The sequence below is a fragment of the Pyrus communis genome, chromosome 17, assembly GCF_041283825.1.
Source record: "Pyrus communis isolate YQ-2024b chromosome 17, ASM4128382v1, whole genome shotgun sequence".
In the NCBI taxonomy this organism is placed as follows: domain Eukaryota; kingdom Viridiplantae; phylum Streptophyta; class Magnoliopsida; order Rosales; family Rosaceae; genus Pyrus; species Pyrus communis.
The window spans coordinates 20,182,965-20,207,048 of record NC_142581.1 but is presented as its reverse complement, the minus strand read 5'-3'; the positions used below and the strand labels follow the sequence as shown (position 1 = coordinate 20,207,048).

At 36.4% G+C, this 24,084-nt stretch overlaps 2 protein-coding genes and 1 long non-coding RNA gene across 3 annotated transcripts; 1 reads left to right on the top strand and 2 right to left on the bottom strand.

The window, feature by feature from the left end:
• Positions 1-1,069: 1,069 nt before the first annotated feature.
• Positions 1,070-8,272, top strand: LOC148689582 (uncharacterized). Its single transcript, XR_015958690.1, has 3 exons — positions 1,070-1,237; positions 7,856-7,949; positions 8,054-8,272. It is a non-coding gene; the product is annotated as an uncharacterized LOC148689582 (long non-coding RNA).
• LOC148689583 (protein ANTAGONIST OF LIKE HETEROCHROMATIN PROTEIN 1-like) lies at positions 3,458-4,913 on the bottom strand. Its single transcript, XM_088689687.1, has 3 exons — positions 4,462-4,913; positions 4,160-4,385; positions 3,458-4,083 (listed from the first exon to the last, which is right to left on the bottom strand). Exons 1-3 carry the CDS (start codon positions 4,903-4,905, stop codon positions 3,617-3,619), a joined length of 1,137 nt encoding a protein of 378 aa, XP_088545813.1. The 5' UTR covers positions 4,906-4,913; the 3' UTR covers positions 3,458-3,616.
• Positions 8,273-20,346: 12,074 nt separating the features above from the next.
• Positions 20,347-21,125, bottom strand: LOC137749223 (dynein light chain 1, cytoplasmic). Its single transcript, XM_068489335.2, has 3 exons — positions 21,052-21,125; positions 20,747-21,010; positions 20,347-20,644 (listed from the first exon to the last, which is right to left on the bottom strand). Exons 2-3 carry the CDS (start codon positions 20,882-20,884, stop codon positions 20,483-20,485), a joined length of 300 nt encoding a protein of 99 aa, XP_068345436.2. The 5' UTR covers positions 20,885-21,010; positions 21,052-21,125; the 3' UTR covers positions 20,347-20,482.
• Between the last annotated feature and the right edge of the window lie 2,959 nt (positions 21,126-24,084).

The following is a 24,084-nucleotide window of genomic DNA, read 5'->3' as shown; positions in this document are numbered from 1 at the left end:
GTAAAAATTTTGACCTCTACATATATGTATACTTTTTACTTTCCTCAGTTCCTTCATTAAACAATCACCTTTGTTTTTTAATTTTTAAAAATAGATTTTAGAAAGTGTGGCACTCTAGATACATGGTTCTTACTGAATATTTCGTAATGCTCGTAGTAATTGAAATTGGGTGACAGGACATGCGATTGGATGGAAAATCGTGGTCGGTACATTTATTGGATTCCTTGGGGCAGCGTTTGATAGTGTTGGAGGTGTTGGAGCGGGTGGTTTTTTTGTTCCGATGCTCACCCTGATTATCAGCTTTGATCAGAAATCATCAGCAGCTATATCAAAATGTAAGTACTTTCATCACAGCTTTTTCTGCTTTTGCCTTCTAAGGAAGCCTCATACTCATATGCACTTCTACAAAAGTTCATATGCTGAACACATGAAAAATTTGCCTTGTAAATTACCTTCTCAACTGAATGCACTTTCACATGTTTCTATTCGGTTGGTAAGTTATGATCACAGGGGGAGCAGCAGCGACTGTCTTGTACAATTTAAGGCTAAGGCATCCCACACTTGAGTTGCCCCTCATCGACTATGTTCTCGCACTTCTGTTGCAACCAATGTTGGTGTTAGAGATCAGCATTGGAGTTTCTTTGAATGTTGGACTATCTGAATGGATGATCACCACCGTACTTATTGTTGTACTCTTAGGTAACACTTTTCTAAACCGGAATTCTCCTCATTCATAAAATGTTAGTACTCAATGCTCACCTTTTCACTTCTTTGTGCAGGCACATCAACTAAGTCGTTCTTCCAAGGTGTTGACATGTGGAAAAAAGAAACTGTGACGAAAAAGGTGGTATTTTAAACTTTTCATGTCTACGTTGAATGTACATTATGCATTACTTGATCCATCTAATACTGCACCTTGTTTCATTTCTTTAGAGATCACTGGACGTTTCCAAACACTAGCAATCGAAAGGTAAGTTGATCAACTATTTCTTCAGTTCCTGGTAGAAGTTTCTTTGCGCATGCCTAACATGCTGGTTAATTAGACATTGCCAGTGAATACATCGAAGGGCAGAGGGTAATTGCATCCAAGGGAGAAGTAGGTGCAAACTGGAGAGTGCAGAATCCTGTTTGTTATTGTTCCTTTGGCATAATAGCTGGATTATTTGGTGGATTGGTTGGTCTTGGTGGAGGTTTTATTATGGGTCCTGTCTTTTTGGAGATGCGAATTCCTCCTCAGGTACATTTCATACTCAACAACTGAATTTAATTTGGGAAAAGCTCTCAAATAGCGTAGCACAACTACTACCGTAGCAAAATCAATAAATCGACAGTAGCGACAAAAGTTTTATACTTTCTACGTGTCATATCAAGACTATTTAGGATTATTTCCTATCAATATAATGAGTAACAATATTGACGTTATCAACGTATGAAGATGATACCGGTATTATGGTAGCGTTTGGTACGCAGACGGGACGGGACGGGATGGAACAGATGTTCTGTGTTATGTTTGGTACGCGCAGGATGGAACAAGACGGTTGTTCCGTCCTGCGTTTGGTAGCACATGGACGGAACGGAACCAAAAGATTAAAATGACTAAAATACCCATGTTCCGCTGTTGTTTGGTACAATTTTAAGGGCGGAACGGGACATGACTCTTTTTTTTTTTTTTTTTTTTTAATAAGTTGTTCAAATTTGAACACTATTATCCATTATTTGTTTTTCTTGGTCCAAATTTTAATAGGTATATGTTGTGTTTCACATGCAAACCCCTTTAAAATTTGTAATTTTTCCCGTTTTCTACACCTCCATTCGAATTTTCACCACAAACCCATCAAATTTTATTGTGCAAATTGCAAAACCCACACCCCAATTCAATTTTTAGTCCCTAATTTTGGTCCTTTCAATTGTGGGTTGTTGTTCAGGGAGTTTAGGTTCTACAAACATTAGAATTGGCCTTGTTTAGAAGGACACCCCTCTAAATATTCCCCATTGCAGGAACAAGGCAAACCACATAAGAGCACATGACAAATGTTGAAAAATATATAAGTTTAATGATCATGCATATCGTAAACATTTTAGGGTTTAAACATTTAGAACTTAAACAAAGAAAATGAAATATGCATAACTTAAACATGAAATATCCGAAATCAAACATTCGTCCTGACTTAAAAAACAAATAATGTCTTGCTAAAGTAATAATGAAAACACTTAGAAGTTGATAAAGTTCCCCATACTAAAACCACAAATACTAAAACCTCAAAGGCTCTCCATAAACACTTTAATGAAATCTGGCTTCTGTGAGTCATCCAAGGTGGTCCAAATACCCATCAGATCGGTATCTTTCACTAACTTCATTGAAATTCTTAACACCTGATCTTATGGGAGACCCATGGCCTGAAGCTCAGAAGGTAGTCTAGCTTTTGCTTCTCTAAAAGTAAAACTTTCACCTAATTTCTTCATTTCAATAACAGCTTTATTCCAACCTTCACTGATAACAGATACAATATTTGCATCACCATCATTCCTGCTCCTCTTCCTCTTCCTAACAGGTTGAGAAGCACTAGATGTAGCAACAGAAGGAGATGGGGTAGGTGAAAGCGGAGGTATCTCAGAAGTCTCACAATCCTCACTTTCCAAACCCATATTTTCAATTGCATCTGCCGCTGATTCAGCAATGCTACCCGTGGCTCGGTCTCTCCCAAGCACCGTACATAGCCGTGGATACAACGGGAATGGCTTATTTGGTTTGCAAGATGCATTGGGATGTTTCTACAATAAGAACCCAAAGAAATCAAGGTTAAGACTTTCAAAGCAACTAATTGATAAAGAATAAGAAAAAAAATATTTACCTTCACCCACTCCTGTAGTATTTCGTCACTATCCACAACAACACATTTTTTCTCATCATCCCAACCAAATCCAGATGTATTCATCATGTCATATGCAGACGAATACTTTTCTTTCAGACGCTTGAATTTGTTTTGTATATGCTTCGGCTCTATATTAATGCCAGGAATCTGTTCCCTCATCTTGGAGGCAACCGTTACAAAAGTACCAGCCTTAAAATTGCCGGTCTCACACCTAACACCATCAGCAACCATCTCCTCGAGGATGGTAAGTAGTACATCCTCCTCATGATCAATCCAATTACGTGAGGTGGCCATATAATATATCAAATAAGCCATATATTACACAAGTAACACAAATAAATTTATATTAGTTGTACTAATCAATTACCAAATCAAATAAGCCAAATCAAATGACAATGACTAAATTTATATTAGTTGTACTAATCAATTACCAAATTACCAAATCAAATAAGCCAAATCAAATGACAATGACTAAATTTATATTAGTTGTACTAATCAATTACCAAATCAAATAAGCCAAATCAAATGAAAATGACTACACCCTAATTTTAAAATTTATTAAAATTTAGTAACACAAATAAACATATCAAATAAGCCATAACATCTAGATAACTCCCAATTACCATATTACAATAACAAACATCTCAATAGTCTTGATGTTACGAATTTTCAAGCCAATTACAACAACTAAATTGAGTCCACATCTAAAAGACAATTACAACAACTACCATGTTAACCAATTTTCAAGCCCTCATTCCTCTCCACTCATCATATATTTCTCTTGCAAGATCATCCCTCCATTGAGTCCATATTTGGCTTGACTCAACGGTTTCAATGTAGGCTAATACTTCTGGTAAATCTTCCCCTATAGGTAATTCATCAAATGCAAGCCTTGCATTTTCTTCAGGATCAACTGCCATATACATTCTGATAAAATTATGAAGTAAACTACATGCGGTGATCATTCGTCCCTGAATCTTGATTGGATAGTGGGAAGGACTTCGTAAGATAGCCCAACGTCGTTTGAGGAGGCCAAAACATCTCTCAATGACATTCCTAGCACGTGAGTGTTTCATATTAAAATATTCTTCATGATTCCTAGGTGCACGTGAATTGTTTTCCCACTCTTGCAAATGGTATCTAGTGCCTCTATACGGTGCCAGAAAACCCTCACCATTCGTATATCCGGAATCAACCAAATAATATGTACCTATATTAGTTGATAATAAATTTTAGTTGTTGGCCAACAAAGGTAAGGAAAAATACTAGGTGCTTGTTTATCTTACCAGTTGAGACCTTGAGGCCATTAGCTCTAGTAACAGCGTCACCAAGAACTCTCAAATCAGTAGCTGATCCCTCCCAACCGGATAACACATATACGAATTTGAGGTCGTGTGTGCATACGCCTAACACATTAGTTGCTATATGACCCTTCCTTGTTCTATATCTTGGTCTATCGACATCAGGCACAGTGACCCCTATGTATGTTCCATCTAGCGCTCCTAAGCAACCCTAGACAAAAGAAAAACTTATATTAATTAGCAATTACAAATAATTATGTTATTAATGATTTTACTATGATTATTACCTTAAAGCATTTCCATCTCGATTCCGTGCAATCCTCTGGGATAGGGGTTGGTTTTGCAAACAACACATCTTGCAAACTGAGTAATGCACGCAATACTCTACGGACATATCGACTAATAGTTTCACCAGACCTAAAAAATCTAACTTGCATTGACCTATTTTTATTGTGGTGGGCTAATATGTTAACAAAAGTAGCTACTTGCTCCTCTATTGTAACATGACCATCATCTACCAATCCACCACGAGTTTGTAGTAAATCACATAAAACTGCAAATGCATTCCTATCCATTCGTAGCTCCCACAAACAGTTAGTATCACTCAATCGCGTGATACCATTTATTTCCTCTCTCCTAACATGAAGTCTAACAAATGTCCTCTGCTCTAAACTAGCTATTTCCCGTTGTCTCCTTTGTTGTTGTCTATACCTCAACAATTGTGCATTCATAGTAAAGACTTGTGTCATTATAATCCAAACGTTCAAAAGAACAAAGAATTGAGTCTCATATTCATCCATACCTTCACATGCAAAAAAACAACACATGAATGAGTAGAGTATCAACATACGCTAAATTCATTTTAGATACTTGGACTTGGTAATAATGATAATATAATGTATAATAAAAAGCAAGGCCCAACAAACTATACAACGCAAAATAGTTCACTTGGAGGGTTTGGTTCAGACTAATGAAGTAAGTCATTGAAATTAAAAGGAAGTAATAATATATAATGTTTATGGACGTTGCTTTCTTAGCCTAAAACCATTGAGCCATATGATCCAGTGCCAGTGTATGGACCGGACCATACTAGTCCATATAACTATCATGTTATATTTTATTATAGTTAAGCAATGATGAAAACCAAAAGAACGAATTTTTATGTACAGAGACAGAACATTACCATAAGAAAAAAAGGAATGAAGTCCTTAAGAAACGTTGGCTACCAAAAGGGAACCAGCAACTCAGCTTATTTATGTGCCACAAAATTCCCAACTGCACTGATTAGAGTGCTAGAATATGGCAAGTTGTAAGCGGATATACCTGCAATAACAAACTAACATTTAATATGAAAAATTAGGAAAGTAGAAGTAAGATCAGTCATGTCTCATAATGAAAAATAGAAGACTAATAAACAACCACGAGGCACAAACCCTTGCCTCTCAAAAGTTAAACAGAGTATTATTAGCATTTGATTGCCAACAATAACATAGAAACTGTAATGCAGACAGCGGGCAAGTAAGTTGGTAGAGATTAAGAATAACTGAGACCACATACGTGACTAACACATGAACATATTTTGCAAAAACTGTTTTGCCCGTGCAAGAGTCTGGATACCAAGAGCCAATCAATCGAACGATATAGTTTGATTGATTATGAAGGTTCCAAAGTAATATGATTATATTGGATATGACATTACCTCCATAAAGCATTGTGCAGCATAAATTCCTCATAACTATCAATCCAATCCTGTATATGTCCCTTACAATTACAACTGAAGTCCTCTCCCCTAACTTCACAGATCAAGTTTGACTTGATTTCAAACATGCAACAATTAAGTCCTCTCCCCTCATTTTTTCGTGTACCCTATTTTTTCTACATTCTCATTTCCTAACTTTCCTTTGCAAAACTAAAGCAGACCACTTAGTTTCCTGATAAAGGCATAGTTCAGATGATTTGAGCATGACATCACGAAACTGTTTTGGCTTTCTAAGGGTTGTCTGAGTGTCAGTTAGGGGATCAATGGTTTGGAAAGCTGCAAACGAGATTGGGCCTGTTTTTCTCCAATTGCTATATTTACAAAAATATAAATCAATACAGCTCTGGAAACAAGATATGTTTGAAAGAAATGTTCACAAAGACAAAAATCATTAGTCATTACAATCCAATTACAGGCATGATTACTTCAAGCTAAAACTTAAGACAAACACGACAGCGCGTTCAACGAACGAAGACGACAAAAAGTCAAGAGAAGTGCAAAAGCTAGCCTATTATAACTTTTGAAACCTCTAAAACACGAGCAATGAACAGCTAAATCCTGAAATCCACTAAGACCTAAAGGCATTAACAAAACCAGCTCACTCACTTCAAATCAATATCCATACAAATATGATAAAGTCAACAAAACCCAAATTGCTTACCTTTCCTATGAGATAGAAAGGAGAAAGCTTTATCTTTCAAGCAAACACCCACAGGAACAACAACCCTGTTGCCCAGAAAGCAAGAAAAGCACCTCAAAGGAGAAAACCTAAATCAGATCAAAGTACCAAAACCCTGATGCCCAAAAATCCCCTTTTTTTCCCATTTCACAATATACAAATTACAGATTGATATGTATTTACTCAAGAAACAAAATCAGAACCATACAACTCAACAATCAAGAACACAAAGGCATCCAAGAAACACCAAATTGACCAAACTGACCGTCCAGAAAGACAGATTGAAAGCGGAAACAGAAACCAAAGAAAAAAATGTACCAGACCCAGATGAGAAATCGCCAAAAAAAACTAGGCCTGGTTCCTTGTGGCCAAGTGCCCGAAAGATCAGTTAGTATTCGCTGGCCCCAGATGAGAAATCGCTATTTTTTATTTTATTTTTTTGAAAGATCAGTTAGTATTTTGCTGCACTCTAGTTGATACAAAATATCAAACACAAACAGAGAACAAATAAAAAACATTTGAACAATCGAAGAAAGAGAGACCTAGAGCTACACGAAAACAGATCGAACCTGGAACGGAGATGCAGAGCTGAAGATGCTACGGAAGAGGATGAGGAGGAAGGTTCGCAGAGCTGCTACACGGAAGATGCAGAGGTGAAGAGGCTACAGGGAAGAAGACGAGGAGGAAAGGGAAGATGCAGAGGGAGGAACACGACGGCTGAGAAGAAGAGGGATAGTTTTTAGGGTTTGTTATATGATTTTTGATGTAAATTTTGAAAAAGACAAGGGGCATTTTTGTCTTAAAATTTTGGAAATTTCTGTCCCACAGACATGGAACAACCCGTTCCAGGGTGGGGGTGTGGAACAAAAAATCATCCAAAACTTGTTCCGTGGAACAGCGCGTTCCACTCATTTTAGGCGCACCAAACGTGGGACGGAACGCCTCGTCCCACTCTGTTCCGTCCCGTCCCGCGTACCAAACGTGACCTATGGGATCACTTGTTACAGTAATATTGCTATTTGAAAACGCTGCTGCAATAACAAATGCTATTTGAGCCTTTCCCAAGTAATTAACCACTTGTTATGATGCAAGCTTCTATTTTCTATTTTAATTAAATCACCTTGAAAGAAAAATGTTTTTGCTAATCATACTGCAAATTAAATTACACTATCCTGTTTCATCAGAAGTTTACTTGGAAATTATTAGATACCTTACAAATCCTCCTTATTTCATGTAAATGCAGGTAGGAAGTGCAACAAGCACCTTCATCTTGTTATTCTCGTCATCCACGTCTGTTGTAGAATTCTACCTCCTAAAGCGATTTCCAATTCCCTACGGTAAATTTTTCAGCCATTCCAGTTATGTTCATAAATTGATGACTGCAAGTGTTCAACTAAATCGTAAATATCGGCTTCTTTCATCACTATTCTTCAACTTGCAGCTCTCTATTTCGCTGCTGTGACTACGATTTCTGCGCTCATAGGGCAACCGGCAACATGTGGTAGGGAACGTTATTAAGGAAGTAGGAAGAGCATCCCTGATCATCTTCATTATTGACATTAGGTATGTTAATGCGCCCTTATATATTTTTGAAAGGACTTGCATGAAACAGGATGCCAAGGTGACGGTGTCCAAGGTTCTAAAAAATGTTAGGCGCCAATCGGGCGGCAGACAATATCTAGGCAGTTTTTTTAATTTTTTTTTTTAATTTTTAATTTTGAATTTATTATATAACATAATAAATGTCTATTTATACTAAAAAAAAATCATAATTGTATTAGCTAGGATACATAAATTGCAAAATAGAATCATATATAGATTATAAAGTAGTAGAACATATTGATAACATGGGAACAAGCATATAATGAGTGTTAATCCAAGTATTCAACAAGTCTATTAAAATTTATTGAAAAAATAAAATGCAAAATGAAAGTTATTCATTTTCTATCTAAATAAAAGTCACAACCAAGGCGGTGTCTAGGTGGGTTATACACTAGGTGAGTCTACGCATCCTTTCTTAATTTTCAAAAGCCTAATGATTAATTGGGACAATATCCAACCGCCTAGGCACTAGACAAAGATTTCTAGAATAGTGATTGTCCCAATTCAAAAATGCAATAACGTACAATAGGTTTGGAATACCGCCACCTTAACGCCCCCGTTTCATGTGCTCTCTCCATGTGCACATGGCAACCACTTTTTAATGAATTTTCTGTTAATCACATGGCTAATTTTGTTTCTAAACAGGTGGGGCTGGCAAAGTAAATTTGGTCGAAAAGATTGAGTACAAGGAGTACCTGGGTTTTGATAGCCTGTGCACAACCCATAAATCCTAATCTTCAAAATTCTTCACACTTCTAATCATATACGAGATAATCATAAGAAGTTACAATTAATAATGATTCCTGTGAATGAAACAAAATAAAAGTAACAGCAAACGAGTCAGCAAGGTAATAGAAGAGTTCGTTCGACAGTGCAAAAGGTTAATGCGCATACGACCTCCAGGATTCCACAACCGAGTGGTTTTGCTAGACGTGAACTCATAATGGCAAAACTATTTGTGCCAAAGAGAACTCTCTGAAAGAGAAACATTCACGCATAAAAGCTTGAAGGCTAAAGAGTTGCCGATGCTTAACTCAGTTAATTCTGAGTGAGTTTTTTATCATTGTATTTATAGACGAGTTTTAAATAAATTAGTTACAAGGAAACTGATCTACAATAACAATTTTACAAAACTGAAAATATACAAGACAATTATCAGTTTAAGATTTGGATATGAATCCCAACTCTTCCGGCAGCATATTCTTTAAAGTATAGTTGCAGCAACCTGAGCGGGAAACCTCCTCGGTGAAACTATTTGAAACTTATGTCTTATCACTCTCAGCGGTGAAAAAAATGCGTTGAATTGCAAATGAAAACTAAAACATTGTAAACTCCAGCTTTCAAGTATAAACGGCTATATCATTTAAATGCATTGAATTGCAAACGAAAACTAAAGCCATTAATTGCAACAGCTACAAAACTGAAATTAATTTAAAATGATTGGATAGCAAGAAACCGTTGGTTGCAAATCAAGTAATTCAGAACCTAATTAAATTTGTAACACATTCCTGCAGTGTTCTCCACAGTGCATATACCAAATTCAAGTGAGCAATATGAGACTTGAGTAAGCAAGAGAATAGAGTATCTGATAATTGCGTTAGCAAAGATGAACCCTAGAAGAGTGTATTTATACTAATTGAGAGAGACCTTTTAGGATATAGAATCTGTATTAAACCAGGAGAATTCCAGATAATATCTAGAAGTAGATATTGCATCCTTTTAGAGTGTGATTACTTGCTGCATACGTCAATCCCTAAATTGTAGGAATCATCAAGAATATAGGAAACGTATATGATCCCCAATTGGATTAGGTTTCCTTATCTTGCGAAACAAGAATGGTCAATCTCAACGAAGTCGGTGGACTTTGCTTGCCTTTCTAGAACTCAAGATGATGTTGGCATCGATGGTCTGTTTATACAACTCAAAGTCATTAGAGTTGTTGAGTCCATGATCGAAAGGTATTCGTATTCCGATCCGTCTTACTTCGGCCCTGAAAAATTATGGTCCCACAACCCCTTGATCAAGCCAGATATATATATATATTAACAAACGATATTATCTACACTAAGGGGAGGGGGTGGGCTTGGCCTTACAATGTGCTAGTGATAATGTGGTTCAAATTCGCCTTTGGTGAGAATCAATTGTAAGACCTCTCACTTACAAGCGAAGAGGAATACCACTAGACCGTAGTACTAAATCAAATCAGCCTATTGATCAAGCCATATATTAAGACAAACCCTTTTGAATGTTAGGCGGTGAAGATTTATGATCATAAACAAAAGGGTGAATATATATTTTAAGCCAAACTAACAGTTTTTGTCCTACCACTTAGTACTACGGTCTAGTGGTATTCCTTTTCATTTGTCAATGAGAGGTCTTAGGTTCAATTTTCGCCAAAGGCGAATTTGAACCTCATTATTGTCAGCCCATTGTGAGGCTTAGCCTACCCACTCTCCTTTGGTGTAGATAATATCGTTTGTTCAAAAAAAAAAAAAAAAAAAAAAAGTTTTTGTCCTAAAATTTTAAGAGAACTTTATATATAGAGACAAACACTTTTACTATATTTCAAGGAATTCCACTAATTTTAAAACATGTCACAAAAAGACAAAACATAAATACAACTGAAGCCTAACCCAAAAAACATGGAATACCAATCATACCCCTAAGGCTTTAGAGCTATTAATTGAACCCAATCCTCACAACTCCAATAAAATTAATTTGTGCCATAAGCTCAACACATCCTCACAACTATATGTAAAATCAGTTTGTATCCGTTATTACAAGAATCAGTTTAACTCATCCTCGACTATTTTTGCAGAATCAGTTCAACCCATCATTGATCATCTTTGCAGAATTTGTTCAATCCGTCCTCGACCATCTTTGCAAAATCAGTTCAACCTATCCTCGATCATCTTTGCTGAATCAGTCCAAACTCGTCCTCAAGTATCTTTGCAAAATCAGTTTAACTCATCTTTGACCATTTTTGTAGAATCAGTTTAACCTGTCCCGACCATTTTTGCAGAATCAGTTTAACCTGTCCCGACCATTTTTGCAGAATCAGTTAAACCCGTCTTCGACCATTTTTACAGAATCAGTTCAATTAGTCCTCGACCATTTTTATATAATTAGTTCAATCTGTCCTCGACCATTTTTGTAGAATCAGTCTTCGACCATTTTTGCATAATCAGTTCAACCAGTCTATAACCATTTTTGCAAAATCAGTTTAACCCGTCATCAATCATTTTTGCAAAATCAATTTCAAATTACTTGACTATGGTAAAAATTATTGACTTAACACAACTGCTATAATCTAGGTAAATAGTAAATAAAGAGAGATCCTTAAATCCAAGGTAGAAGTCTCGTTCCATCATAAACGTTACAAAAAGAAGAATAAATGCTATCTTAATTTTTCCAATACTGTGAACAATAAAAATGAACAGGAGGAAAATACAAAAATCAGTCAATTTTCCATTAAATTGTAAAAAAAATAATAATAATGAGCCTAATTTGTAATGAGCCATCTTATCCATGACTTAAAGTCAACATTTATCATCTTTGCTTGAAAAATTGTTTAACATTTCTCTGTGGAGAACGTGTCCAGAATCTTTATCAACTTTAGATTTCTCAAGTACATATTCCTCTTAAAAGAATCAGATTTCTGACTACGACAGTGGAAGAATCTGGAAGACGTCTACTCTTACACTATTGTACATCATCCCGTTTGTGCAAACTTAGTTACTGTGTATCACCGCAAAAGATATAGTTACCCTTGAACACTTTCAGCCATTCCTATTCCATTGCAGCTGGAGTTCACTAGCATTGACTTGACATTATTTCTGGATTATCAAGAATTTTTCAAATGATTTTAATCACTTCTTATATTCGGTCAAAGATGGGGAATCATCACTATAAGCTCCCTATTTGAGCTATTTTGTACATGTAGGGAATGTGGAAATCAATAATCTTGATGCTGAACCAATGCTACGTTTATATGGTGTTTCAATTCAGTGGTAGCCTTTCTCAAGTGGAAGGTAGTGTTCTCCCAACCCCAAAGCTTAAAGTTGGTATTGGTGATGATTTCTTTCCTTAAAATGGGCGCAAGGATTTCAACAACAAAACACTTGTGAAGCCAACTAAGATAATAGTGGGATGTTGTTAACTTCTCCGCATGAAGTGATCTTAAAGTCCTCATCCGTAAAATGATCAAATGTGGAGATAGGAAAGGAATTAAAAATCAAGGCTCCAATTGATGTGTTTGAAGAGAATTCTCAGTCTAGGCATACCCCGCCTTTGGTTATGGTAAAAAGGATGTTTGAGGCTATACAATTCAAACTTTTTGTACAGCCGTAGTTCTTCTTTGTTTGCTTCCGGAGGATGATGGCATTATGAGAGAGCTACTTCTGGACTTCAATGCTAGTTCAGGAATATAGAAATCAGACCAGATTATTATCTGGATATATTTATATTTCACCGTGTTACGCGTTTTACTTCCAAGCTTTGGAAAGTCTTCCTAAGGATTATGAGTACTAGATTTTGTCTGGTATTACATTACCACCTTGAGACTAAGAATCAGTCTGAAACGGGTTACTCAGACCTTAGTGGACATGTTGCATTTTGTTCGTCCCACCATTAGTTGGTTGCAACATAACACTATCTTTATTTTAGTTGCTTGTAACTATGGTTACAATTTTGGTTTAGCTATGGTACCATTAGGGCCGGCATATAAGATTTTACACTCGGTACGTGATTGGTAGACATTTACCCTTGTTAGAGTTATGTGTAATTATGGTTACACTCCTGGTTATGAGCATGGCATCGTTTGAGATATGGTATATACATTTTATGCCCAGGATGTGATTTGCAAAAGAGTGTTGCCAATAGGTATTTGAATGATCGAGTTTGTGACGAGGAAACTTTTATGATATTAACGATGTTGTCTGAGAAGGTAATGTGTGGGCACGATCGAGGCTTGGTTCAGGCGATGTATGGGTATTTCCCAATGAGGGGCAAGATGGTAATATTGCATCATTGGGAATTATTTACTTGCTTATCGTGACTACGGTGAGTTGTCAGTATTGCGGGCTGCAGACTATAATATTAATAACTTATTTGTTGGATTCATTAAGCAAGTGGATAAGTAGGCCTCTTATGTTAGTATACCTATTTATTTATTTATTATATTATTATATACTTACCTATTTTGTGGTTGGACTCAATTCAAAGAATACTACATACATATCTTCGGAGAACGTTACGATACTTGAGTATAGGTGAAATTTTTCTATGTTCGGTTTTTGATATCAGTACAATTACTTTAACTTCATGTCATTATTTATACATGCATAATTTGGCGTTGTGTTTTTACATATCTATTTTTTTGACTTGATGTTTTCCTAAAGGATTTGGTATTGAAGTATTGTACTGAAGGAGAAAGAAAGTTTGAGCTTGTAGGCATAAAAGAGGAATCACTGCACACCGATCACGACGGAATAGCATTCTCTTTTATGCAGTTGCTCTAACTTGATATCTCCATCACGTATTTATTTTTCAACTGCCTTTTCCTTACTTTTGCCTAGTAAATGATTTTAAATTTCGAGGACGAAATTTTTTAAGGTGGGTAGATTGTAACGACCCGTCCCTGATTTTACGTTTTTATAAATTTTAAAAATGGTGTTTTTACAAAAATGCCTTTAGAGGCAAAGATTTTGACGTACGTTGGCCATGGTTAAGAGACATAAGACTCATTCCGTTAGCGTATCCTCATAGTACTCGTCGCTACGGATGCATGGGCGCAAGCGGAATGTAATTTGGAGTTATAACAAAGATTCTACAAACCTTTAAACGTCAAGGGCATTTTGGTAAATTGCCATTTGAAACACATGTGGTCTTTTGTCTGACCATTGGATGAGTGCCACGTGGGGGCACCCCCACTTTTCTGGAACCCAATCTCTCTTTCTTTTTCTTCTTCTTCCATAGCTCTTCTCTCTAACTATCTAACTCTCTCTCGGCTCTCTTTTTCTCCCGTGACACAAACCACCATCATCACCCAAAAATTTCGTCTTGTTGAACCTCAAAATCACCATTATCTGCATGTTTTCACCACCATAAACCCAGTTTTGAGTTTTGTTTCATTGAAAACGAATCCTAACCTCGAGTTCGAAGAACAAGGTTTTGGGCTGAGACTTCTAGGCGTGATTCAGACAATTTCCAGCCATCTTTTGAACTGAAAACAGGTATAAATTGATTCCTCATGTTGTGCAGATGAATTTTCATGTTTGGATGCTGTAATTTGGTGGAGAAATGAGAAAGTTATAACGATTTAAGGTTTGCCCAGTTTCCAATGACCTCTGCCACTTTCGAGGTGTTTTTCGGCCAAATCACGGCGAGATATCCATCTTGTAGGTACCAATCTCTTTGTCTCGTCGAGAACTGTGATTTCTATTTCTGAATCACTTGATTTCATTTAGTATTGACAAAATTATGGACGTTGAAAGATTACCCATAAATTCTGGCGAATTTCCCTGTTTTCCCACGGATATCTGTCTTTCAGGCCATTTTCTGGCCATCTCTGGCAACCATTTGGACTCCAAGCAAGTATAATCTTGTTCTACACTTCTCTAGCTTCGTTTTGGTATATTATGAGTCGAATTTGGTTGACAAACAAGTGAGATATGGAGTTCCAAAGATTGCCCATAAAATCTGCAAAATCTGCAGAATCCGGCGAAATTTCGTTAAGGTCCGCCACTTGAACATTATATCAATCGACGATCCGACCGTTGGATCATTACTAAACTTTAATACATTATAGTACATAATATTTGAGGACCATAGAAACTTACAGATTAGGAATCCGACAAAAGGATCTTGCCGAATTGGATTTGTAAGTTTATAAAATAAAACGTTAACCGCCACTTGAATTTGCAATTGGCGGAGATCCAGCCGTTGGATCGTAATGAAACTTTACTATGTTGTTCTAGAAGCATAATGTGGATCTTTAGAATTTACAGATTTGGAAATCTGATATGTGGATCTTCCAGATTGAGTTACGTAGGGTTGTGGACCCTACCGGCGATCTTTGATTGATAGTTGACTTTTGGTCAATGAGTCTCAAATCATTCTAGAACGTCCTTGTGGATGTGTTTTATGTAAATAACATGCTCTATCAGTATGAATTCTGAGATGTGATTTGATATTTGCTCTAGGCGACTGTCATTCGAGACATCTTGATATTCGTGCTAGGGAGTGTAGCGCGGACTCCAGGTGAGTGGGCTTTTGGTTATATATATACACATGTATGTATGCTTTATGTTTTTCCCATAAATTGTTTTAAATGAAATGTGATTGAAATGCCATGTCATACTTGCATTATATTTTAGTATATGCATTAGTGTAGTTATGCATAATGTTGCATGATGCTGCGGAGCCTAGGTAAGCTATAGGTGAGTACATTAAGATGTTAATGGTTGTGATGTATATGGTTATGCCTAGATGCATTTGGTATTCGTTATCCTGCACCCCAGTGTTAGTACTCCGCCCAAGGTCAGGGCCTAGCCTTCACATGATCATTCACCTCGCGCACCGCACACTCAACTTAGATCCAAGTCAGGTGCTAGCCTGTCGTACAGACCACATTAGGTGGTTCCGACTCGTAGGTGACTTGCAATACTTCGCACAACCTTTACGTAATCGTAGCACTTAAGCGTACTTATTTACACCCAGCTTGTCGTACATACCACATTAGGTGGTTCCGACTCGTGTGCAGGAATAAATTTATGAGTTATGGATTCAGCTGTACAGGTCACGTCAAGTGATTCGACTGACTTATTGTTTTACATTGAATTATTTCACCTGGCTTACATAATTATTACGGGGATACTTGACATGGCATATACTTGGGTTTTCATTGCTCTTGAGCATGATTTCTATATACGTATGTATTATTATTTTCTGGAAAAATTATACGGGTTTTATAGCGAAGGGTTATATTATATGTTCAGAAAGACAAAATGTGTTTTCAAAACTTTTGTTCTTGCCCACTCACTTTTTCTGTTTTGCGCCCCTCCAGGTTTAGCTGCTGAAAGTTTGTATCGATGAGGATTCTTGGCACATCCCAGTACAGGTGGCTTCCTATTATGGTATAACCATTATCTCCCCTACTGTACTTTACTTATGCTCTGACGTCGTGTGTGAAATGGGTTCATTCCCACTCACAGCGCACTCTGGTCTTTACGCACTTTTAGGCTCAAATTTATTCACATTTTCCGCACCACTATACTTTATGGCATTGTCATCTTTTAGGTGTCGACCAGCACAACTCAATTGGGAGTCTTAGTGGACATTCCGGGTCGGGGTATGTCAGTTTGGTATCAGAGCATAAGTTGGGCAGTATTGCATCCATCACACACGTGATGAAAGCATTCTAGGTTCTTGAACCTACTTATCGAATCTTGCCACCTCGTCGACTACGAAAAATGTATTAGTTTTTCCTAAGTTTTGGGTAGCTTTGTCAACTTGTCGACATTTTGGAAGATTACTTTGACGAATGCTTTTAGACTTAAAGCGAAGAACTTCATTGCCAAAGAAAGATGTAGATTTGAGACTAGTTGATGGCCCTAAAACAGGGTTAGTTTATCAATAACGGTGTATTATCAGGGATCTATAAATCAATTCCATCACTATTATTTAGCCATCGTTATTAAGCCTTTTGAGATTGGAAATTAGAAATAGTTTTGGTTCCTTGGCAGTGTCCGTTAGAATACCACCTATTAGAATTCCTACGAAGTCTACTTTCGTCAAGATTCCAGAATTGTATGGAATGACAATGTGGTGCTACAGAGGTAGCATTCGATGGAAGAACATCTTGGGACAATCATTTTTCGTCCCTGATAACACTAATCTTACCAAATGCACTAGTGATTATTCCGGATCTTCAAGAGGAAGATTGACTTCTGTTTAAGTTCGTCCTAAAGTAAATTGTTAGAAAATTCTTTCTCTGGCCTTAGGACGTTCCAGCCAACGCTAATTCCTAAGTTTTCTTTTGGTGATGTACTCGTCATTTGATGAGTATAGGCACCTGTGTACGAGTTGTCATACCTACAGTCAGTAGGAATTTCCGAAGTAGAAAGTGTTTTCCCTAGAATTTTTGAACCATTTCACAGGACCGATCCTTTACCGATCATTCAAAACCATTTACCGAGCAGGCTTTTACCTGTAATGAGCCTATGGTGGCGCTATTAATTGGCAACATTGTATGATATCCAGAAGTTGTTAACTAGTATTTAAGCAGTATGATTTCTGATACCAGACACATGCTAGTATCTGAGAGTGATACCTTTTTGCTGGGACACTAGTTTACAGTTTTAGAGTAGCAAACAATATCAAAATATCGGATATGTGTCAATTAGCGGCGTGACTGGTAGATTGATTGTCAGTGACTAATTAAGCTGAAGAAACTAAATCATGGAAGCTTAGTAGCAGACCTTATATTAAGACAGTAAACTCAAGGTTATGTTAATCATATTACCTATTTAGGTAATCAAAACTTCTTTGACTAGCCACCTCTCGATCATTTCCACAAGTTGACCTATTCGTGAAGGCGTAAGATTGAACCCTAGGTTTGTACCCAAACTTTAGCAACTTGATTGGGTCTCGTTTAAAATCCTATTTCGAATTGATGGTCTAGTTGACCAACCTTTGTAACTCGAATTTTCCTCTGTAGTTTGATAAATTTATAGTGGTCTTATCAGTGATCTTTTTACTTACCTCGACCGTGAAACTAAATTCTTTAAGCTATGTTAGTCAGCTTTATACCAGATTAGATCGACTAACTCGTGCCTTACTATGAGTTCACATCTTTGGCCCAAGCTCACACCCTTAAGCTCTTATTGAACCAATAGAACCCTGGAGTTTTCTTGCAAAACAAACCTTTAATCCTGTTTTTACATCTATTTTGATTAAACCTGAAATTTTCAAATTTTAATCCACCTCTTTTCCTGCAGAACATATGTCAAATTTGAAAAAATTCGACTTCACCGCTTTAGATACTTATGACACCAACTATCTCAATAGGCCCAAGATATCAAGATTGCACCTCAAGGCGATAAAGCTGTCTGACACCATCCCCCCACCAACCCCAACACACACACACAAAAGGCGCAAAGGCTTTCCCTGCCATCTTCACCCTACAACATACCTAGGTGAAAGCCAGCCCATCTGAGTAGTCCTGTACTGATTTGATTGTTTTGCAAAAAGCCTGACAAGATTTCTCCTACGAAAAGCCCCATCAATGGTGGAGGCTTCGATTTCTTATAGCGACAACTAGTAGCCGTGAACCTCATGGTAAGGTTGCAGTTGTCGCTTAAGGATCCGGATCCGGATGTGGCGGGCCTCTGTGAAGTGGGTTTTTAGTATCGGGAATCTAAAAGGAAAGTGAGATTCCCAATGAAGAGGCAGAGAGGTAGCCTGGCAAACGGGTCGTGTTTGCCATGTTTTGTGTCGTTTTCATGTAACACCTATTATCTTAATGAATCGTGTCGTGTCACACCCGTTATCTTAACGAGTCATTAACAAGTCAGGCCACTTTACCCAATAGGTAAAATGACCAGACCTGTTAAGAAAAATATATTTTTTTTTCTTAAATTTGCACATACCACATTGTCACATATATATTACTTTAAAACATAAAAACACATTTATCGTTAAATACTACCTCTATACTCCAAAATAAGAGCCTAATATAAAAGCACCAATACACTATTAGTCTACCAAATTAGATCCTCTCCGGATCTCCTCACTGGGAATCCTGGGAATCAATTAGTACCAATTGCTCATAAAAAATCGTGTGACCATAATTTTTTCTTTTTTATAATTTTTCACGCAAAATGAGGCTACCTTATTGTTGAAAATTAAAAAAGGAAAAAACTGTGTCCACAAGATTTTTGATGAACTGTTGGTATTAATTGATCCCCAAGATCCCTAGTGAGGAGATCCAGAGAGGATCTAATTCCTTAGTTTACTACAAAATATCAAATGTGCAAGGATATGCAAAATGAAGGAGTTTTTCTTTTCAAGATTGTGAAACCTTTCTCAGAAGTTAAAACCTTACCAATGAAACTCAAAGCTTGCATGTTATTTCTTTTACAAAATCTTTCAATTTTCATCAATCATTATGAGGAATTTGTTTTGGAACTTTGGCTTGATCTATTGCCTTCAAGAGTTTTGTTGATGATGTTTTCAGTAAGGTTTTCCACATCCGAACTCTCTTTCACATTGAATAAGTATAGAAAAACCAAACACTATAAATCATTCAAATTATGAGAACTTTACCAAAATAATTATGAAAAGAAATAAAACAATAGTACTATACCATATAAAAATATATTACCTCATTTTTCAAATTTTCTAAATATAAATTAATATACATATATAATATTATAGTATTATTATAGTATTTTTAGGGGTATAAAACAATTAAATTAATATTTTTCTTATTATGTATCGAATTATCCACATGTATACCCGAATCAACCTATTATCTTAAACAGTATTTATCTGATTATCCGATAACGATCCAATTCGTTATCGTAAATTGTCGGGCCTATAGAGAAGGATTGTTGCGTGATGCTACGGTAATCCGCGTTCTGTGGCCAGGAAAGGTTGGGCTTCTAGTTTACGTTTATTTTAATTTTTCTTATTTTTTAATTTTTTCAGAAAATTAACAGTGTTTAAAAATAGAGTTAATGTTGGACAGGTTTCAAACTCTGAGATGGGCCGCAAAGAGCCATAGGAATTTTGGGGTGCAAAAGATATGAACTCTATTTTTTCGTTGTGTTATTAGTGAGACCCCTACGCATTATTTATTTTCTCAGCCCAGTCCATACGTGGAGGGAGAGTCAGATTCGAGTCCAGACTAGTAAAGCGCATGAATCACTTCCAAAATTCCAGACAAACAGATCATAAATCAAATATAATGTTAGAGAGATCAAATTTATAAATTAAATGATATGTCACTAATAGAAAATAAATATGTTAATTGATACTTAAATAATAATTTAATAATCATCTATCACATCATTTGATTTAAAAATTTTAAGTAATCTCTCTAACATTACCCTCAAATATATGATTCGATAATAAAAGCTAAAAGTTATAAGATTGCATAAAAAGCAGTACAAAAATACAAAGGTGTTCATCACAAAGGCCCCTACCTAAATATATATTTCCACAGCGATTTGTCCTTCCTTTCTTTTCTCTGCTGCCAAACGCTGCGTTAGGTTTTGGAGGAGGAGGAAGAAGAGTCCCCTTTGAAGATTAAGAAGCTGAGAGTCTCAAGTGTAAAGTAGATGAAGGTTCCTTTACAGTGAGTGAAAAAACAACCGAAATTTGATCCCACCACACATTGCCAACCGCATCCATATCTCATGTCAAACTCCTGCATTCGATTTGCAAATACAAACCCACAAAATAATAATTACCAACAAAAATATAAAAACTAATTTATGTATATGTGACAATTAACAACGAAAGTATGTACCTTTTTGATGTGGGCAGCTATAGATCTGCAGTCAACGACATCGTGAAGATCCAGAGCTTCAGAAGCAGCTGCCATGGCTTGCATCTGCATCTTCACCGGCATATCTGTGTCCTCTATCACTGCTCTGCCTTCCAACATCCTCTCTCTCTCTTTTCTTCTGAGAGTGTGATACAAAAGAAAGAAACCCCAGTTGGGACTCGCACGATTTGGTAGTCCTTATCTCCTAGAAGCTAGAATTAAATAAAGAAAGTGTGTGCTTATCTCCTAGAAGCTAGAATTAAATAAAGAAAGTGTGTGCTTATCACTTAACAGAAATAGAAGAAGATAAATGACAGATGTTGCTGCTGGATGGGATGCGGACCAGGCACGTACTCCAATAAATATTGTTTTTAGCAGTCTTTTCTCCTCAATTTCTGGACATTTAAATTTTTTTAACCCTTTTTTTTCAGCGTTTTCTGTACTGTTAATTATAGACGAGTACAGCTATCGCCACCCTTATCGTAGTGTGTTTGGGGAGTAATTGATGATTTGTCACGTTATGTAACTTTTGTGTGTTCTATTTTTTTGGATAAGAACTTTTGAGTATTCAAGGTGCTTTGTCTATTGTTGCCAGAATTTAAAACCTGTTCTTTGGGTTAATAATTAACTTTGGACTTAGAGAAAGTCCAAAAGAGTTCAATAAGAAGAGTTTATGCCTAGAGCCCAGCACCAAGCCCATACCGTCCAACTCAAGAACAATTGGCGCTTTCCCATTAATACAAAGGTTAGGTGTTTACAAGAGAAGTGACAACTGATGGAAATCAACCTACTCTCAGCCCAAAAATACTTTTCAGTAGCAATACAAGTAAAATATTGATGAGTCACTACCCTTCAATTGATTTTGGGCAAGAACAAAGCTACAGGCAGTCGGGCTAATTCGTCTATAAAAGGAGGAAGATGGCCCAAAGACAAGGATACTCAACCAATCAAATAAACAAACATACAACTTGCCTCTCAGTCAAGCAAATATCCAGAAAGTCGTGTTTTATCCAAACTCTGCACCTTTTTAGCTTTAGATTTCCTTAGAAAGACATCCTTTGTCTATGTAAAAGCTCTGCTACCTTTTCCTAAATGTTGTAGTATCGATCTCCCATGTATAAACTCTTTTCCAGTCATCCCCTTTAACATACAATCCTTTCATAGCTGCCAAGAGAAAAGACCGCAAGACGTTTAACCTTGCTCGACAAGGTGAAATCTTGCCCAACTCTCTTCGTTTTGTCTTTCAATTAATAGATCTGGTGTTATAATGCATTCCCAAATTTATATTCAAGTTGTTTCTAGTCCTTTGATGATCCAAAGTTCCATTAACTCTCAGATCTGGTTCATTTAATGGTTTTATCATCATAGGAAGATTGAAATAGATTAAACTGATGACTTAATCAGATATGGACCTTCACCCTTTAAGCATACAAGATAACGAACTAAAAGTCCTTGGTCTCAAGGCATAGAAAAGAACTTAATGTGGACTTAACCCATCCACGACAATCCTTTGATAACAATAAGTCAGAATAACTTAAGGCATAAGTAATCAGCTTAAATACACTTGTTCTACGTCTGTCATACAGAGACGGCAGTGGCACGTCGTCGCACTCAGTTAGTTTTGATTGTTAGCCTCAAGGCCTACACCTAAGGCCCCACAAAGGCACCGTTCAGAACTAACTGTGTCCTCCTCTTGCAACATCCTGACAAGCAAGAGGCCGACAAACAACCAAAATGCCAACTCCTCGGGGAGCTGTGTGCTCGAGCCAAGGACCCTTCCCAGTGAAATTCTTGCCCGAACACGTGCTTAATATGATATAGTAAAATTTTGATAATGTTTGATAAAGTAAGAGGAAATTAATGGTCACTCAATTAAGAATTTATAATTCTTTGTATCTTAGCTCATAAAAAACATATAGTTATGATCTTTTTCGTCAACTCCTGCTTCTGCTAAAACTTCCATCAAAATGAGTCACATGTATCAAGAAGCAACTATAGAAAACCAAATGAAAAAAATTGTAGCAAAGGTACCTCAACTTTAACCCAATTAGAGAAATAGTCCATCAACTTTAACCCTATTAGAGAAATAGTCCCTCAATTTTAACTCAATTGGAGCATTGGTCTCTCAACTTTAACTTAATTGTAGCAATGAACCTTCCAATATGAGTCATTTTGACATAATTCTGATAGAATTGCCAAAAATGACCATAGCTGCACGTTTTGATGAGATAATGGACAATGGTTATGGATTTTTAGTTGAGGGACCATTGTCCAAATTGGTTTAAAGTTAAGGGACCATTTATATAATTTTCTCATAAAAGAATGACTTGCTTACATAATAAAAGTGTTTGGTTTTTTACTCGGGTTAGTGCAATAAAATAAGACATTCCCCAATTCTTGGGTCAAAACCTAAAATTTTTAGTTCATAAAATTTAGGTTTTAACTTGGAAACAGTTTTTTCTGCTCCAACTTTTTTGGGTTAAATTTTTAGTCCGAGATTATTAAAAAATAAATTTAGGCTATTTTTCTTTTTAAACTAACTTTAAAAAAAAAATTATGTAGGCTATCCTAATTTAATTTTTTGACCATGTTAATCTAAAAATATTTAGATTCGGATAAATATTGAAAAATAACTAAGCCGACACCATGATAATTAATAAACAAAATAAAATTAATACAAACGATAATTAATAAACTACGAAAAAAATTAAGGAACTGTTATTAGCACTCCTAAAATCTCACTCTACACTCCTCACAATTGTAGTTTTCTTTCTAATTATAGGAAGTTTGGAATGCAAAATAAAATTTTTGGAATGCCAATAAGAAATTCCAAAAATTAATACAACAATTAGTAATCATAAGAATATTCATCATCATCATTTGCTTGACTTGCACCTTAACTTGGGGTATAGGCATGAGATGGTGGACTTAGAATATAGGCATGAGATGGATATCACCTTGAAGGATATTCCTTATTGCATTCTTTCGCATATTTTCCTTTTGATCACAGAAGAACTTCATCCTATTTTGAGTGTATTGGTTGAGGTCCTCCCTCATTATATCAAAATCGAACATTCCTTGCTCCAATTCTCATTGCTTCTCAAAGACCAAGTGCATTCAGACCATCTATTCCTCCCGAGTCTCTCGGCGTTTAGCTAATTTTTCAAATTCGGAAGAAATTGTTACACGAATCGGATTTTGCATCTTCTCTTTTCTTTTGCTTCGTTTTGCTTATCTTCTTTCTAAGGGCTTGTATAAGAAGAAGTTGGGGTCACCGAATTGTTACCTTGATTGCTAACATTTGCGTTTGAGGCTTCATT

What these genes read in the sequence shown, in the direction of transcription:
- LOC148689583 (XM_088689687.1), bottom strand. Translation starts at nt 4,905, where the DNA reads ATGAATGCACAATTGTTGAGGTATAGACAACAACAAAGGAGACAACGG. An exon ending in CGAGATGGAAATGCTTTAAG is followed by an intron (nt 4,386 to 4,461) that starts GTAATAATCATA and finishes TCTTTTGTCTAG; the next exon opens with GGTTGCTTAGGAGCGCTAGA. An exon ending in TGGCCTCAAGGTCTCAACTG is followed by an intron (nt 4,084 to 4,159) that starts GTAAGATAAACA and finishes CAACTAATATAG; the next exon opens with GTACATATTATTTGGTTGAT.
- LOC137749223 (XM_068489335.2), bottom strand. Translation starts at nt 20,884, where the DNA reads ATGTTGGAAGGCAGAGCAGTGATAGAGGACACAGATATGCCGGTGAAG. An exon ending in TAGCTGCCCACATCAAAAAG is followed by an intron (nt 20,645 to 20,746) that starts GTACATACTTTC and finishes AATCGAATGCAG; the next exon opens with GAGTTTGACATGAGATATGG.